At 46.5% G+C, this 15,781-nt stretch overlaps 1 protein-coding gene across 1 annotated transcript in view; it reads right to left on the bottom strand.

Annotated features, from left to right (window-relative positions):
- The window catches only part of MNAT1 (MNAT1 component of CDK activating kinase), a 138,924-nt gene that overhangs the window by 79,916 nt on the left and 43,227 nt on the right, over nucleotides 1-15,781 (bottom strand). Inside the window, exons 4-5 of the mRNA XM_081914914.1 lie at nucleotides 10,223-10,326; nucleotides 8,642-8,782 (exon numbers count right to left, since the gene is read on the bottom strand). Coding sequence (XP_081771040.1) covers nucleotides 8,642-8,782; nucleotides 10,223-10,326 — 245 coding nt within the window. The remainder of the gene's footprint in view (nucleotides 1-8,641; nucleotides 8,783-10,222; nucleotides 10,327-15,781) is intronic.

The following is a 15,781-nucleotide window of genomic DNA, read 5'->3' as shown; positions in this document are numbered from 1 at the left end:
TAATAATAATAATAAGGCACCACGTTGTCTACCTCTGCTATGAAAAGGGACCCAACCCCTCTAGGGTGATCCTGGGAATTTAAAAACACAGTTTATGAACTGAAAGGGGAAATTTCCAGGTCATAGTCCCAAAGAGGGAACCCAAAAGGCATGTGGGCAATTTCTGTATAATGCAAGGAAGTCATACAGAGATGGACGCTAATATTAATCAACAATAACTTTATTATTTATATGCCGCTCATCTAACTGGGTTGCCCCAGCCACTCCGTGCAGCTTCTAGCAAAATACCAAAACACAATAAAACATCAAACATTAAAAACAGATGTCTTCTAAAAGGTGTGTAGCTCTTTATCTCCTTGACATCTGATGGGAGGGCGTTCCACAGGGCGGGCGCCACTACCAAGAAGGCCCTCTGCCTGGTTCCCTGTAACTTCACTTCTTGCAATAAGGGAACTTCACTGCAAGGGTGAACCTCCATGTCCGGGCTGAACTTGGGGGTGGAGACTATAAGAGGGATGCTGTCTGGAATGCAGAGGGCTTGTTTATAGATTCAGAAGCATCCCAGAACTACTTAAGCTCTATCCCATCAGAATGATAACCTGCACTCCATAAGGCACGAGGTTCTCACCACCAATGCAAACTGAGATATATTTTTTTCTTTTAAAGAAAAAAATTAATTGAGAATTCACAAAGGAGATTGTGAATATTCCCTTTAGGGTGGAAAGAAACACAAAAAGGAACCTTCTTTCCCCCCCTGCCCTTCGCATTACCTTTCAGTCATTAACAACATATTTAGATATGTTTAGTAGCAATGTGTGCACAAATGTCATTAAGTTACCTATTTTGGTCATGTTATAAAGATTATTTATAACTGCTCTTTATTTATTTATTTTTTTGCAAGCCATCTGGCAAAATGGATTTCCAGTAAAACCAACTGCTGTGTAAGAAAACAATGTCCGCCCCGTATAAATTAAAAGAGCATTTAAAGCTGAGTTGGAAACGCTTTGGTGCTCAGTTTAACCCCCCCCCCCCCCGCTCCACTCCAGCCATTAAAAGAAATAAACTGTTAGTACTGGAGCTGTTATGAACTTCAGACTATGTCTACCTTACAGCTTGCCTCCTCCATGTATTCCTCCCCTCCCCTGCCACTTGAGATACAGTGGTACCCCGCAAGGCGAACGCCTCGGAAGACGAAAAACTCGCTAGACAAAGGAGTTTTTTGTTTTCTTAGCCGCTTCGCAAGACGCATTTCCCTATGGGCTTGCTTCGCAAAACAAAGCTTGCCCCGCAAGCTCCGGGGATAGCGGGGAAGCGCAGCACGTCTTCCCCGCTGTCCCCGGACCTCTTTTGAACCAAGGGGCGGCAACGGGGAGAAGCGATCTTCTCCCCGTCGCCCCTTGCTTTAAACAGGTCCGGGGACAGAGAGGAAGGCGCGCGGCGCTTCCCCTCTGTCCCCGGACGGTCTCCATAGGAACGCATTGATTGATTTTCAATGCATTCCTACGGGAAACCGTGCTTCGCAAGACGAAAAACTCGCAAGAAGAAAAAACTTGCGGAACGAATTAATTTCATCTTGCGAGGCACCACTGTAAAGAGATAGGGCTTTCCGTCATGTTTCCCCATGTACTAGGGGAGATGTCTTGCCTACTGACCATGTTTAATGATTAGAGGGTCACACTACATTGGGAACAACAGAATTCAAATCCCCATTCAGCCATGAAGCTCAGTGGGTGACTTTGGAACAATCGCTGCCTAAATTACGCAACTCCCGACCAAATAAGGACCATGTGGCCCCTTTTCTGCAAATCACTGGAATACCAGCAAAGACTGTGGTTGATTAGTTATTATTTTAATTTGTATACCACCTTTATCTTCCATGGATTTTAAGGTGGTGTAGATCAGAGCTTTCCAAACTGTGTGTTGCGACACAATCATGGTTGGCTGCAGTGTGCAGGTGTGTCGTGCCAACGTTCCCCGTGCTTCCCGGGGCTGGAAAGGGGTTAGTTTTAAAACATATATGATGAGCAGACAACGCTAGTGGGTTTTAAAGAGGTTTTGTGATAGTTTAAGGTGTATTGTAAAAAAGAAACAGAGATGAAAGGATAATATTAATCGGCAATATTATAAATAGAAAATGCGTGAAGATAGGAAAAATGGGTGATTGGTGGAGGAGCTGGTGGAAGTACAAAAACTGGAAATTTGAAAACATGGTTGTGTGGATTAATTTGTAAAGAAAAATTTAATAAAAAATTATTTTTTTTAAAAAAAGGAAAGGGGTTAGTTTTAACCTCCAGATTACTAGTAAAACCGATTTACTGTGTCACAAAATGATGCATGTCTAAAAAGTGTGCCAGCGACATGAAGCTTGGGAAGCTCTGGTGTAGGTGGCTCTCCTCCCCCCCCCCCATTTCGTCCTCACAACAACCCTGTGAGGTAGGCTAGGCTAGGAGAGGGTGACTAGTCCAAGGTCACCCAGTGAACTTCATGGCTGAGTAGGGATTCGAACCCTGCTCTCCCAGGTCCTAGTCCAATGATCTAACCATTACACCACACCGGCTCATTTGGTGTGGATTTTCTCTTCGCTGGGCTTTTGTTTGTCTGTGCCGCTGAATTTTCATCTATTCCTCTTTTCTGCATTAGGTAACATTGGTTGTTTACTTCCCAGCATGTTGAATTTACTTGGGCTCTCATGTCCAGTCAATTGCAACCAATGATTTGGGGGGGGGGGACTGCAGAAACTCCCGAAACCAGGCTATGGGAAAAATTATCTCAGACATTACAAAAGGAAGGGGAAGTTAGTGAGTAGCGCAGCTGCAGTTTTCTTCAACAGCTGCGGATTTCGGACAGCCCCGGAGTTTGGCTTGATTTTGCTTATTGCCATAACACAGCATTCAAAAGCATTATTTCAGTAGCTTTGTTGTTAGGCTTTGGAATGTCCTGGTCTGCTTTACGTTTTTACCAGAGGCTGCTTTGGAAATATTTTGCACACAAGGACGCATCTGTGAAAGTTTCATTGGGGGGGGGGGAGGAAGTCTGTCCTTCAAAGCCCTCTCTTGGGACCTTTAAGCTTTCTTTTTTTTAAAAAAGAACCCCAGAGAGCAGTGGCGTGGCGTGGGGGGTGCAGGGGGGCCGGCCGCACCGGGCGCAACATCTGGGGGTTAGGGTTAGGGGGCGCAAATCCACGGGTTAGGGGGCGCAAATTACTTGCCTTGCCCCGGGTGCTGACAACCCACGCTACGCCACTGCCAGAGAGACAGAGACTAGGCTCAGAGGCAACTTCCCCCTTAGCCCACCCAGATTCTTTTAGCTGTCACAGCTTAAAGCGGGGGTGGCCAATGCGATACCATTGAGATGTGGCTGTACTACGACCCCCATCAGCCAGCAAGAGCAATGATGATGGGAGTTGTAGTCCAAAATCTCTGGAGGGGCCCACATTGGCTATTCCTAGATTAAAGGATGCTATTGCTTGAGATCTGGCTCTCAAATGGTACCATATGTTTCGCTCCATAAGGCGTACCTGACCATAAGGTGCACCTAGTTGGTTTTTTTTTGGGGGGGGGTATTCAAGGGGAAAAAATTATTTAAAGGGAGCGCTGAGCAGAGCCTGTATGCATCCCAGGCTCTGCTCAGCGCTCCCTTTCATGAGCCGCGAGGAGCCTGTGTGCGGCACTTGCAGGCTTTTCCCCGAGGAGAAGGGCAGCCATCACTGACAGGCTGCCCTTCTCCCTCCTGGGGGAAAAGCCCCCAAGAGCCACACACGCACTCCACGCAGCTCTTTAAAGGGAGCATAGCTCTTGGGGGCTTTTGCAGGAGGTGGGGGAAGGGAGAGAGCCTCGCTCTGTCCCTTCCCCCACCTCCCGCAAAAGCCAGGGATAACTGCGCGAAGCCTCCCCAGGGCTTGTGGGGCTGGTGGTGGGGGAAGCCCGGCTTTCCCCCACCGCCAGCCCCAAAGAGCAGGTTGGGGAGCAGCAGAAAGGCTGTGCGCAGCCTTCCCGCTGCTCCCAGAGCTTGTTGGGGCTGGCGGGGGAAGCCCAGGTCTCCAGCCCCAAGGACCACATATTCGCTCCATAAGACGCACAGACATTTCCCCTTAGATTTTAAGAGGAAAAGGGTGCGTCTTATGGAGCGAAAAATACGGTATGTGATCGCGCCATCTGAGTCCAATTCCTTCTACTTTTTTGGAGTGGCTGTAAGGAAGAAAATGCCAGGCCAGCATTGGGCTTAAGACTTCCAGGCTGCTCTCTGCTGCCAGTGGTACTTAGCACTGTGCATATACAGTCCTTGAAACCTGCCAGTTTTGAGGAGAGAGAGATTTGCTTAGACCTCCCCAATATTTTCCTACAAGATGAGCAGAAAATGCAGCAGCTTAGGGCTAAGAGCATCTGCTTTGCAAGCAGAAGGTCCCAAGTTCAATCCCAGCATCTCCAGGAAGGGCTGGGAATAATATCCCCTGCCCAAAAACCTGTAAAACTGCTGCCAGCCAGTGTTGGCAATGTTGAACTAGATGGACGAGTGGTAAGGCAACTTCCTAAGTCCCTGCCAAGTGAACAGGACCATAGTTCCATAGTAACCTCTGGCATCATCAAGCAGAGCTGGGGAAAGACTCCTGCCTCAAAACCTGGAGAGTTACCTTTGTAAAAAAAAAAAAAACACCTGAAGCTTTCTTACTAGGAATTCTAAGTCCAGAAAAACCTAAGGATCAGAAGAGAATATTCATGTATGCTACAACAGCTGCGCGGATGCTACTTGCCCAAAGATGGAAGGAAGACAATCGGCCTACAAAAGAAGAATGGCAGATAAAGATGGTGCACTATGCCGAATTGGCAAAAATGACCGGGGAAACCAGAGATCAAAAGGACCAGTTTAACAAAGAATGGGGAAATTTTCTATGTTACTTGAAAGAACACTGTAAACAACTGAAAACATTGGCAGGATTGTGAAAACACTTGCAATGAAGCCAGAACTATGACAAAAACTGAGTTTTAAGAAAATATGGAGAATATGATATAATGCAGTTTGAAAAGAGGATCTGGAGAAACCATGGAGGGAAGTTCCAGGATTCTGAGAATCTTTCTTGCAAAATGATCATGATTTATGTATGGTGATAAATGTTAAAAGTGAAAATGAATTTCAAAAATGTTTAAAAAGAAAACCTGGAGAGCAGCTGCCAGTCAGTGTAGACACAACTAAGCCAAATGGATGTATGGTCTGACTCTGCATAAGGCATGTAGTGTGTTCCTGCCTTGCCCTCTAACCATACGCTCAATAGCCACTTTGATAATGCAGGGGAAGTGACAGAGACTATAGACTTAAGAAAAGAAGAAGGGAAGGAGGGAAAACCACCAGACCCTGAGCAGGTTGCAAGGTCTTTAAAAATTATACTGTTCTGCTGCCTGCAAGGTCAAAGGCTACACAGGATTTCCTTTTTCTGTCAACATCCAAGAAGGGGAGCATGCCGAAATGTCTAGGCCCGTGGCCCAGGAATAATTAAAAAATACAAGACCTCCCCTTTAAAAAATTAAAAAACCCACATGCCCTCTTGCTCCCAAGCGAGGTTCTCCCTGGGTATAGCCGCCCGCTCAATAAAACCACCTCTTAAATCACCTGACACTAAATCTCCTTCCCGTTTCAGTGGCTATCCCTCAGGGTCAGATAAGGAGTTCAGGTGCTCAGCTTTCCCAAAGGAAGAACGGAAGCAGAACAGAAATAAAAACACATCAACAATTGGATAGGACTATTAAAGCAAAACAATAAAAAGTGTTGTTGGGGTTTTTGGGGGGAGGGGGTGCAAGACAGGAAGAAAGTGAAATCCAGCTGGTGGGCTCGTAACAAGAGACCCAGAGGAGAGGAGAAGGGGGAAGTGAACATTATGGGATGCAATGAAGGAACCATGTGACCAAAATGAAAATTCAGGTTGGGCCATGATGCCAAGAGAGTAGCCAAGGTGTGTTTTTTAAGAGATCTGACACAGCCCGATGACCAGTCCTGTACACAACTGACAGACTGACGGAATATCTCCTCTGGTGGCAGGGGGCGAAAGACCAAAAAAGAGCCAATCTCCAGAATAAACCAGTCATTCTCCTGCTCCAGCCCACAGGGCCAGTGTGGGATAATTGGTTACCATATGGGAAAAGGCTGGGGTTTAAACCCCCATCGGTGGTGAGACCTGCTGAGCGACCTCTGTACTCTGCCTAACCTACATTGCAGGATTGCTGCGAGGAATAAAACACAAGGAGACACGCGTCACTCTGAATTCCTTGGGAGGAAGGGTGGGATACAAAACGTACGCACCAAGACAAACTGTGTGTACAAGCTGACAAAAGAGCCGCTGCCAGATGGGTGGCTCCTAATGCAATCTAATCACCGCTCTCCCACTGCAAGCTGCAAAAGGAATTGCAATCAACTTCCCACAATATCTGGCGTGTTGCAGTTTTGCTGTGTGCACATCCTGCTATGGTCTGTGCAACCCATTCTTCTGGGGAAGAAGGAAAAAAATCAGAGTTGCTGCAGTCTGCAAAAAGGCAGATCCTCAGGGAAAACGCAGAATCATCAATACTGGAGTTTGGTGGTCATGTTTTAACCTTTAAAGCCCTATACAGCCTAGGACCCTCGTACCTACAGGACCACCTCTCCTAGTGTGTCCCATGGAGGACCTTACGGTCTTCAAACAAAAACATCTTGGAGGTCTCGGGCCACAGGGAGGTTAGGCTGGCCTCAACCAGAGCCAGGGCTTTTTCGGCTGTGGCCCCAATCTGGTGGAACGCTCTGTCAGAAGAGACTAGGGCCCTGCGGGACTTGACATCTTTCCACAGGGCCTGCAAGACAGAGCTGTTCCACCAGGCCTTTGGCCAAGGCTCAGTCTGACCACCTCCTTCGGTAATACTCATAGAACTCTATCCCAATGGTTGCCATTAATTTGACTCTGAATTGATTTTAGAATGAATTGATTTTAGAATGTATTTCAATTAATTGATTGTGATTTTATGTTATGCAAACTGTGTTATTTTTACTGTTGTTAGCCGCTCTGAGCCCAACTTTGGCTGGGGAGGGCGGGATATAAATAAATTATTATTATTATTATTATTATTATTATTATTATTATTATTATTATTATTATTATTATTATTATTTATGTGGATGTCCCATCAAAAAGTGACTAAACAAAGCATGGTAATAATAATAATACAGTGGTACCTCAGGTTACATACGCTTCAGGTTACATACACTTCAGGTTACACACTCCGCTAACCCATAAATAGTGCTTCGGATTAAGAACTTTGCTTCAGGATAAGAACAGAAATCGGGCTCTGGTGGCACGGCAGCAGCAGGAGGCCCCATTAGCTAAAGTGGTGCTTCAGCTTAAGAACAGTGTCAGGTTAAGTACGGACCTCCGGAATAAGTACTTAACCCAAGGTACCACTGTAATGTAATTATTTATACCCCACCCATCTAGCTGAGTTTCCCCAGCCACTCTAAGTAGCCTAGTGTGGGAACATCATCTTTCTGGGAGTGGAATCTAGGAGAAGGGTCATTTGTCTTTGGTGGCATGATATAGGAATAAGCCAGACAAACAGAGAGAGAGAGAGAGCGAATCTGCCCATTTCCTATTACAGTGGTGCCCCGCAAGACGAAACGCCTCGCAAGACGAAAAACCCGCTAGACGAAAGGGTTTTTCCGTTTTGGAGGCGCTTCGCAAAACGAATTTCCCTATGGGCTTGCTTCGCAAGAAGAAAGCCCATAGGGAAATCTCTGGGGACCTCTTTTAAATGCTGGCGGTGGGGAGCAAAGCCTTTCCCCCCCCTCCAGCCTTCAGAAGAGGTCCAGGAAGGCCGGCGGGGGCCGAAAGGCTTTGCTCCCCACCGCCAGCATTTTAAAAGCCGTCCGGGATAGCAGGGAAGCGCTTTCCGCTATCCTGGATGGCTTTTGAAGGCAGCCGGGGGGGAGCAAAGACTTTTGCCCCCTGCCCGCCTTCAGAAGAGGTCCTGGACCTCTTCTGAAGGCGGGCGGGGGGCAAAAGTATTTGCTCCCCCCCCCGCCTGCCTTCAAAAGCCGTCCAGAGGCTTTTAAATCGCCCCGGGACAGTCCCAGGGCAATTTAAAAGCCCCCGGGAAGGCAGGCAGGGGGGACAAAGACTTTTGCCCCCCGCCCGCCTTCGGAAGAGGTCCTGGACCTTTTTGAAGGCTGGCGGGGGGCAAAAGTCTTTGTCCCCCCTGCCTGCCTTCCCGGGGGCTTTTAAATCGCCCCGGGACAGCGGAGAATGTCCCGGGGTTTTTTAAAATGCTGGCGGGCGGCAGCGAAAGCTTCGCTGCCGCCCGCCAGCATTTTAAAAAACCTCGGGACAGCGGAGAAGTCCTCTGCTGTCCCGGGTTTTTTTTTAAATGCTGGGGGTGGGAAGAAAAGCCCTTGTCCGCCCCCCCCCCAGCCTTCAGAAGAGGTCAGGGGACAGATTGTCCCCGGACCTGGTCTGAAGGCGGTTTCCATAGGAACGCATTGATTGATTTTCAATGCATTCCTATGGGAAACCGTGCTTCGCAAGACGAAAAACTCGCAAGACGAAAGAACTTGCGGAACGAATTAATTTCGTCTTGCGAGGCACCACTGTAAGTAATTGAGATGCCCTTCTGGGTGCTGCATCACCTACCAGCTTATCGAGAAGGTCCTGCTTGTTCTTCCTCTTCAGCTTCTGTTGCATTTGCTCCTCCTTTTGTATAAGAAGCCGCCTGATCTCGCTTTCCTGCCGCTCAACCTCCAGAGCCTCTTCCAGCTCCTCTTGCTCTCGAGACTAAGAGAGAGAAAACAGGGAGCACTTGAGAGGCGAAGCCAAAGAAAAGGGTGTCTCAACAATGACCATCGCAGCAGAAAAACAATGGCATAGCTGTCAACTTACAGATTTGAAAATAAGGGACCAGAAGCCTCGAAAATAAGGGAACAGCAGCCAAAATAAGTGATTTTCACAGCGCAGGTATGTTCAACTTCTGAGCCCCTCCAAGCCAAAGGCAGAAAGCCCAGCCAGCAGCCAAACGAAGCCTCAAGCGGTGGTTCCCACAGTGCAGCAACCCAGCAAAGGGGATGCAGCAAGGGAAACCACCGTCACCTCTCCGCTGGGAAGCGCTGAGCAAAGGTGAGTCCCCAGGCAACACAGCCGATTTGATCGGCACAAGGCATGCAAGCTCCACCCCCCAGTTGTTCTTAGACTCCTTATTGGGTGAGCAACGCAGCCAAGCAACACAGTTGGAGCCTCTCTCCTCCCTGGCCGGCAGGGAGGGAGAGGAGCTGCTTCCTTTGAAACCCGGGGAATTTAAGGGACATCATCAATAAGGGACAGCAGTGGGACATAGCGCTGGGATAAGGGACTTTCCCGCCAAATAAGAGACGATTGACAGCTATGCGATGGGAAGAGCAAACCTTTGACTGAGCCATGTTTTGGAACATCACAAAGACTCGTTCCCCAGAGGTGGTGAACTTGCGCCTAGGCTGCACCACTTCAGACCACTCTTGAGGGCGGGTAACATGATGGAATGCAACTCAACACAAACAAGCAAAAATGTTTTCCTCCAGATAGAAAGCTAGCATATCCAGGGGGAGAACCCAGCCTGAGATGCTAGTTTTCTACGTGAAGGGATTTTAAAATTTATTTTTTGAGTAGTATTCGCTGGGTCCGCTCCATCACCCACTTGCAAGCTGAAGTGACAGAGGTCATGTACACACACAAAATACATCAGAACTAAGCTGAGTCTCAAATACTCTAAAGCAGCCAGGGAATTGCTCTCTCCTTCCTCAGTATGTTTAGAATGATGTGCAGGCTAAGCTTCAGACTTGCGAAACAGCAACAGGTACTGAAGCACAACTCCCTTGCATGTCTCCTTACTCGTTCTGAATATGGGTGCCAGCACAGCTTTCCTGTGTGTTTGGTCTAATTACAAGACAGACTCAGAATGCTACATATAAAATTATATAAAATATAATTTTTGTTTTTGTTCTCCAGCCCAAAGAACATGCCTTAAATTTTTTCAAACTTAGCTTGCTTTATTTAAGCCACTACTTTACCCATTCAGAAGACTGTCTATAGAGAACCAAGACTTTTTTGCTCTAGCAAGCCTACTATTTTGGATATTGGACAGAACTAGGGTTTTTTTAAAAAAAAATTGCCATTGTTTCTTTTGGCAAATAACCCAAAGAACTGTAAACAAAACAAAACAAAAGCCAGCCCTAGGCAACTTACCAGTTTGATCTTATTTTTCTGAATGACTTCCTTGTTTTCCTTCTGATACATCTCCATCTTCTTTCTTGTATTTTCTACATCAATGTTGTTGGTCAGGTTGAACACTAGATCAACGTTTTATGAATTAGCAGTGGGGAAGAGAGGGGTGAAGAAAAGAAGCAAAGCAACATATTAAACAGCAGTCATAACAAAGCATTACTTTTATTCAAGGACAATGTTTTCTAAAAATATATTCCCACCTTAAAATTAAGACTCTGTTTCTATCATCAGAAATCTTAATTTCTGCTACTATTCCCCCGCACCCCGAAATTTGAAAAGATTTAAGTAACAACATACCTCATGCATAATTATACACTGTGCTTTTTTCGGGGGGGTGCAGGGGTACCCCTAAACATTTTGTGAATCTAAGTTTGGCCTCATTGAGGGGCAGTATTTCAATATGAGTAGGAAAATGAGAGTGCCCCTAAACATTTTTTTTTAGGGAAAAAGCACCGATTATACATATAGATGTATTTAATTTTCTAGTTTATCCTGGTTGCAAGACAATTGTTCACAAAAAGGCAATCACAAAAGGATTTGAGCGTGCGCGACGCAAATTCAAATGCAACGTTTGATATCTGCATTAAGCAGAGCAGCAAACCTTTTGAACTGCACTTCTTTTCTTTAGCAAATAGGAAGGCAACGACAAGCTTTCATCTTCAGTTCCTAACTGGCATATTCAGGTTTTTAACAAGCTTGTCCACAGACCATAAGCCAGGTCATCAAACCTCCCACATTGACCCTATGTGTCTCGTGACCTGTGTATTCTTCGCTGCCCTAGCACCCTTGACCTCATTGGCTTAGCTACTCTGATGTCAAAGAAGGGCTGGGCAGCCAACAGCTCAGCAGCTTAGTACTAATGGAGGGAGGGGGTGCTTGGGATTTTCCTGTTTCACTGTTCACGGGATACCACTGGCTAGCATTCAGAGCCATTGGCTGGAAACGGACAGACAACACTTGCGGTTATGTATGAAATGGGAGATAAAACTGCCAGCGTTTGTGTATGATTGGTACTTTTAAAAAATTGGGTTCTTCCTATTTCAAATGGGGTTTATGTTTTCTTTTCCAAGCTAGGAGTACCCATTGCTGGCTTCAGCTTCTACGCAGGGCTTCTGGGGGGAGACATAAATCAGAGCTGGGGAACCTCAAGCTCAGAGGCTGAATTCTGCTGGAATGTAGCCTAGTATACAACAGTTAAGTGTCACCCTAACCCACCGTTAGCATGACACCACCCCCCAGACAGCTGCTCAAGAGGGAATGTGGCATTAAAGGTAAAGGTAAAGGGACCCCTGACCATTAGGTCCAGTTGTGGCCGACTCTGAGGTTGCAGCGCTCATCTCGCTTTATTGGCCGAGAGAGCTGACATTTGTCCGCAGACAGCTTCCAGGTCATGTGGCCAGCATGACTAAGCCGCTTCTGGCGAACCAGAGCAGTGCACGGAAACGCCGTTTACCTTCCTGCCGGAGCGGTACCTATTTATCTACTTGCACTTTTGACATGCTTTTGAACTGCTAGGTTGGCAGGAGCAGGGACCGAGCAACGGGAGCTCACCCTGTAGCGGGGATTCGAACTGCCGACCTTTTGATCGGCAAGTTCTAGGCTCTGTGGTTTAACCCACAGCGCCACCCGCGTCCCCCAGTGTGGCATTAGGGCCCCCAAAAAGCATTTTTTAAGAAATAAAAACTAAGCCAAGCCTTGTTATATTGCAGAAAAACTTTGGATACCAGTCGCTGGGGTTCACAAGTGAGATGGAACTATTGCACTCAGGTGCAATAAGTGAGATTGGACTATTGTACCTATGTGAAATAGAAGGAACCTGGACTGAATGAGCCCCTCTGGCCTGATCCAACTACAGGGCTGCTCCCCTTACGTTCTTATGAGCAGGTGGCTGTTTTGCTGGGATTTTAAAGAAGCCTCTCTTTTGCGTTCAGACAGAAGCATACTGTACGTTTCCAAACAAGAACCTGCCCACAGGGGCTGGGAGAGCAAGAAGGAAAATAGACTAGTGTGCAGCCGCTCTTTATCTCCTGGCCCATCTCTTATTGGCTGGGCTTACACACTGGCCTGCCTTTAGACATCTGTCAAAATATAATACAAAAAGCCCATTGTTTCTGAAGCCCAAAAGGTTTACTGCTCTTTGAATAGCAATCCCACTTCTGAAAAGCCAGACTTTCTTCTGCGGAGAAAGAAAAATGCTCTGAATTGAAAGGAAGGAGCATTTTCCAAGCCACTATCCAAAAAGGGAGGGGAGCGGCGTGATGCTAGAACTGCAGGTGAACTACTATGGCGTAGCTCAGGGCCACAAGCTCAGTGGTGGAACATCTGGCTAAAGCCCTGCATCTCCAGGCAGGACTTGGAGAGAACCTTGCCTGCAACTCTAGAGAGTGGCTGCCAGTCAGTGTGGACAATACTAAGCTAGATTGTCATGGTTATGATCAGATAGATAAAAGATAGGGTGCAGCAGAAGAGGAAAAACAACAGCTCCCTAGAAAAAGGAGTGTGAAGTCAACAAAAATGAGAAAAAAGACGAAACTGTGTTTTAACTGTATATGTTTAAAATATTGAAACTTAATAAAATATGATGGGGGGGGGACTCACTAAGCTAGATGGACCAGTGGTCTGATTCAGTATAAGGCAACTTCCTACATTACTATATTTCTGAGCTGCACTGTTTTTTCCACCTGCTACTGAAGCCCAGGCCTCAAATTTAAGACTCGGGCACCCAGTTCCAGACAAGCGCACTGTCTGGGTCACCTCGCCAGAAGAAGGAGCCACTGGGCTTCTATCCAAGGCACCTACAGCTTACAGACTCACAAGTTGTCAGGTGACACAAGGGACTCCACGTGGCCCTAAAAACAGGGTCTGGGAACCTATGGCCCTCTAGACGTTGCTGGACTCCAGCATCACTGACCATTGCCCATGCTGGCTGGGGCTGGTGAAAATTGGGGGCCCATCAATTGGCAGTGAGTCCTACAAGACCTGCCCCCTGTTTTGTCTGGCCCGGGAGGGTAGGATTTGGACTGACTCCAGCTGCAAAGGCGGCTTCTGCTACCCAAGACACTTACAGGCCACCGGGGTGAGGCTGTTGCTGGAGTCAATATAGCTTTGAAGATGCATTGGCTTTTTGCTACTAACTGGATTGTGTTCCTGTAAATTTTGTTGTTAGACCTTATCACGAGCTCCCTTGACAGAGAGAGGGAGAAGGAAGGAGCTACCCAGCCACAATTCCTGCCTTAAGCAGAGACTCCAGTTACAGGGAGGTACCGAGGCTGGAAGTGGGACTGTTCCGCCATCAGAGGGGAAAGGTAGCCAAAAGGGAAGGCAGGCATCCAGCCACCAGAGGAGTCGCAGCTCTATCGCCTCCTGGAGTTTTGATGGCTGTGCTTCGCAATACATTGCCAGCTCCATCATATTGGGATGGTTGAATGGTGTTGGGCGAGGTGTCACGAGCTCTACTTCCAATAATGGACAATAACTACTCTGGCAGCACTAGTATCACTGGAAGGACAGATCCTGAAGCTGAGGCTCCAATACTTTGGCCACCTCATGAGAAGAGAAGACTCCCTGGAAAAGACCCTGATGTTGGGAAAGATGGAGGGCACAAGGAGAAGGGAACGACAGAGGACGAGATGGTTGGACAGTGTTCTCGAAGCTACCAGCATGAGTCTGACCAAACTGCGGGAGGCAGTGGAAGACAGGAGTGCCTGGCGTGCTCTGGCCCATGGGGTCACGAAGAGTCGGACACGACTAAACGACTAAACAACAACAACAACAATGCCCACAGTCACTTGCCCAAGACACCCTGATCACTTTAATAATATAGTTTCCTACCACTATTAAGGCTGGCATGATTGTACAATATTCTCAGCCACTAGGGAATTTTCCCCTAAATGAAAAGCTGGCTACATCTTCTCCAGGCATATTTTTATTTTACAACGTTTTTATTCTGAATCTTTCGACATTAAAAGCAGAGGAAAACAGCAAAAAAAAGTACAATGAACCAATAAATAATAATAATAAAAAGCAGGGCGGGTGGGGGGGACACAACCCAGGGTAAGCCAATGAAGCAAACACACAGTTTAATAAAGCTAATCCTTTAATGCTCCTTGGAACAAAAAGGTTTTAACACTCGGTAGAGATGTGGGACAGAAAACTTTCCACTCCTTTATTTTTCCATAGAAAATTTTCCATTTCGTAAGTTCATTAGTAGCAATGAACAGGTGCCAATTATAAATACAGCAAGGGACAAGTTTGGCAGTCCACAACATACAAGTAGAATCATATAATTGTAGGGCTGGAAGGGACCCAAGTGTCATCTAGTCTAACCCCCTTGCAATGGAGGAATCACGCTAAAAAATCCCCAACAGATGACCCTCCACCTGCTGTTTAGAAACCTCCAGCGAAGGACAGTCCAGCACTTTCTGTCTGTTCCACCATCGAATAGCTCTTAACATTAGAATAAACAAACTAAATTAATTCACTCCCTGGGACATCAGAAAAAAAAATCTAATGCAATCTGACAATTTTCTGTTGCAAATTAGACTATGCAAATTAGTCTAATCTGCATAGTGGGGAATCGATTCAACTTTTTAAAAAACACCCAAATCACTGACCCTGGGACAGAAAGCAAAAGTAACGCACCAGACACATGGATGGTTCTATATAAATAAATAAATGCATTATAAGGAACACTCCTGTCTGTTCTCATTTTCTGCACAATGGAAATTTCATTTCAAACCCTGGGTCTATTTGACTTTGTTGGTTTGTTTGTTGGCTTGTTGGTTTGTTTGTTTTAAACCCCACGTTTCCCCAATGCAGGACACATGGAGGCTCACGACATAAATTAAAAACAGACACATCAAATAAATAAATAAAAACAATCAATTACAAAAAATAAATAAGTTACCATACTAAAAGTAGCACTGAATTTAAAAAAAACAACAACTTTAGAAGCACAGGAAAAGGGGAAGAAAATGTATAACACCCACTATTAAAATACCGTTCCGCAACAGCCAATTAGTGGCCAAAGGCCTGTCTAAACAAAAAAAGTATTTGCCTGCTGATGAAAGGAAAGCAGAGGGGACATCAGTCAAGCCTCCTTCAGAAGGGAGCTCCACCACCTGGAAGCAGCCACTATTGCCCACTCCCGCATTATGTAACTATATCCTTGGATAGCTCAGCTGGTAGAGCATGAGACTCTTAATCTCAGGGTTGATGGTTCAAGTCCCACGTTGGGCAAAAGGTTTCTGCAATGCAGGGGGGTGGAGTATTTGAAGGGGTCCCTTCCAACTCTACCATTCTGATAACCCAACTCTTTCACCTCACTTGCCCACCACCTCCCCAAATAATCTGCCTGGCAACCCTCTGGGGTGGCTGATTTCTCTTCTCTTGCCAACATATTCAATTCATCTGCCACTCTCTTGCCCTACCCCCAAAAAAGTAAGAGCTCCCCACCAAAGCTAGAGAGCCCTCGGGCAGTGGCATCTGTAGACCTGAAATCCAAGCAGAGAGAGAGAGAGA

Source organism: Podarcis melisellensis (genome assembly GCF_964234715.1).
Source record: "Podarcis melisellensis genome assembly, chromosome: 1".
NCBI lineage: Eukaryota > Metazoa > Chordata > Lepidosauria > Squamata > Lacertidae > Podarcis > Podarcis melisellensis.
The sequence above is the reverse complement of the archived record's forward strand: the minus strand, read 5'-3'. Positions and strand labels throughout refer to the sequence as shown.